Raw genomic sequence first — 1,987 nt, 5'->3', positions numbered from 1 at the left:
CCCCTCCTTCCTCCCCTCCTTCAGGTTGCCCATATGACCAAGAGTGAGATGGACCTGTGGGACAGCGGTCTGCTGGGGCCCGGTGCGCTGTTCCTCAACCAGTACTTTAACTGTGTGCTCAGTGAATACCTGGTCCTCTGGCTGTGTCTGGTGAGTCGGGGTTTGGGTTGTTTTTGATCCGTTTGTACTCACACGTAGAACAGATAGCGGGGGTACTCATATGACCTTGTGCAGTTGCGAGCGTCGTAAAACCTCTACTAAAACTAAAAAGAGCAGATAGTGGGTGGTTGGCGAGTGCTCTGGTGTGGTTTGCTTCTTCTTTCCTGTCAAAGTCAAACATCTATCGTCCTTGTCTCCCCTTCTTCTTTTTTATGTTTGTTACTCTCTTGTAACACCTCTAATCTTCTGCTGGCGCTCATATGACCGTATGCAGTTGTGAGCGTCGTAAAACCTCTACTAAAATTAAACAGTAGACCAGATGTATGAGGAGTATCCTTAGAATTAAGTGGCAGGATAGAATAAGAAATGAAGAGCTGTGGGAAAGGACAGGACAAAAGGATATAGAAGTAGAAATAGGACTAAGAAAGTGGCGATGGATGGGACACACCTTCAGAAAGCCCAGCGGAAAGATCTCAAGACAGTCACTGTAGTGGAACCCACAAGGAGCACAAGGCAGGTGTAGGCCACAGGAAACATGGAGGAGATGTGTGGAGGGGGACATGAGAGAGATGAAGCTCACTTGAAACGAGCTTGGAAGGATGGACCAGGACAGAGATAAATGGAAGGAGCTTGTATGTGGCCTATACCCTGCCAGGGGTGAAAGGCATTGATGATGATGACTCACACGTAAGGGGACAACATTCCACCGCACCGTATGCGTAAGATTAAGAAAAATATATTAAGATTCAGAAAAATGTTCAGTCAAAACAGATGATCGGAGGGCGCCACTGGTAGATTCTACTTCTTTTTTTTTTTCCATATAATTTTTTCAGGTTTATTTCCTTTTTTTTAAAAACTAGAAGTACAGTGAATTATAATCAAAGCATTTGTTTTTTGTTTAACCCCATCAAAGATCGTACATAACAAGATGGGCCACTCAGCCCAAAAAGTGTCCGCAGGAAGTCCGCTCTTTGCTTCAGATGGCGCTGCAGTCTGTTTTGAAGCTCTCTTTCGTTTTTCCAGAGGAAGAATAGGAATAGCACCTCCTTGCGTGCGCAGATCGACTGCTGTTCATCAGCAGTTCGGGTTCGTTCAGTGTGGAATTTTAGTTTTTTAAAATTTTAATGACCTCTCGCCTTTCATTCTAAAGTCAAATTAAACGAAGAAAACAATCACCCTTTCCTCCGGAAGAGGTTTTTTGTCAGCGTAACCATTTTAAAAAAGCGTTCTTCCGAAATTTATTCAAAAACTTGCTAGTTTCACTTTTATTTTTTCAACTCAAGTAGAGTAACTCTGTTCGCAAAGGGTGCGCTTTTGCAAAGAGGGCGCCACCGAATTTTGAGGACACTTTTTTAATTGGCTCAAAGAGAGAAGTGGCCCCTCTTGTTATGTAGACTCTTTGACCCCATAATATTAATTGTGGCTTAGCTATTACTGCTTTTTCACAAACAAAATATCCCAGCGGAGTTCGTGATTTTTCTTTTATTTTGTTTTTGTTTTTGTTTTTGTCCGTCCAGACCTGGGTGCTGTTTGACATCCTGAGGTACTCGGCAGTCGTGTGTCAAGAAATCTGCGAGTTCCTGGAGATCTATTGCTTTACCATCACTTCCCGACCAAACGCGGGAGGGGACAAGAAAAATGGCAGCGTTGACTGAGCCTCATCATGGCGGAAGTGTCGTGTCGTGTCGTTGAAAAAAGAATGTTTTGATGTATCATTTTTACCTTGTGCTTGTATAACTTATTTTTTTAGGGTATTTGCATTACATTACTGCATATTATGATGACTTTCATGTGTTTTTAATTTAAGAAGCCGTTCTTTTTTTAAAAA

The 1,987-nt window shown here is 42.5% G+C and overlaps 1 protein-coding gene across 1 annotated transcript in view; it reads left to right on the top strand.

The window, feature by feature from the left end:
* LOC101857604 (cholinephosphotransferase 1) overlaps positions 1–1,987 on the top strand; it is a 15,901-nt gene extending 13,914 nt beyond the window's left edge. The window contains exons 7-8 of the mRNA XM_005109289.3: positions 25–150; positions 1,677–1,987. Of these exons, the coding sequence (XP_005109346.1) occupies positions 25–150; positions 1,677–1,814 (264 nt within the window). The 3' untranslated portion in view covers positions 1,815–1,987. The remainder of the gene's footprint in view (positions 1–24; positions 151–1,676) is intronic.

This window comes from Aplysia californica, unplaced genomic scaffold, assembly GCF_000002075.1.
Source record: "Aplysia californica isolate F4 #8 unplaced genomic scaffold, AplCal3.0 scaffold00762, whole genome shotgun sequence".
NCBI lineage: Eukaryota > Metazoa > Mollusca > Gastropoda > Aplysiida > Aplysiidae > Aplysia > Aplysia californica.
Note: the sequence above shows the minus strand (reverse complement) of the source record. Positions and strands in the feature narration are given on the sequence as shown.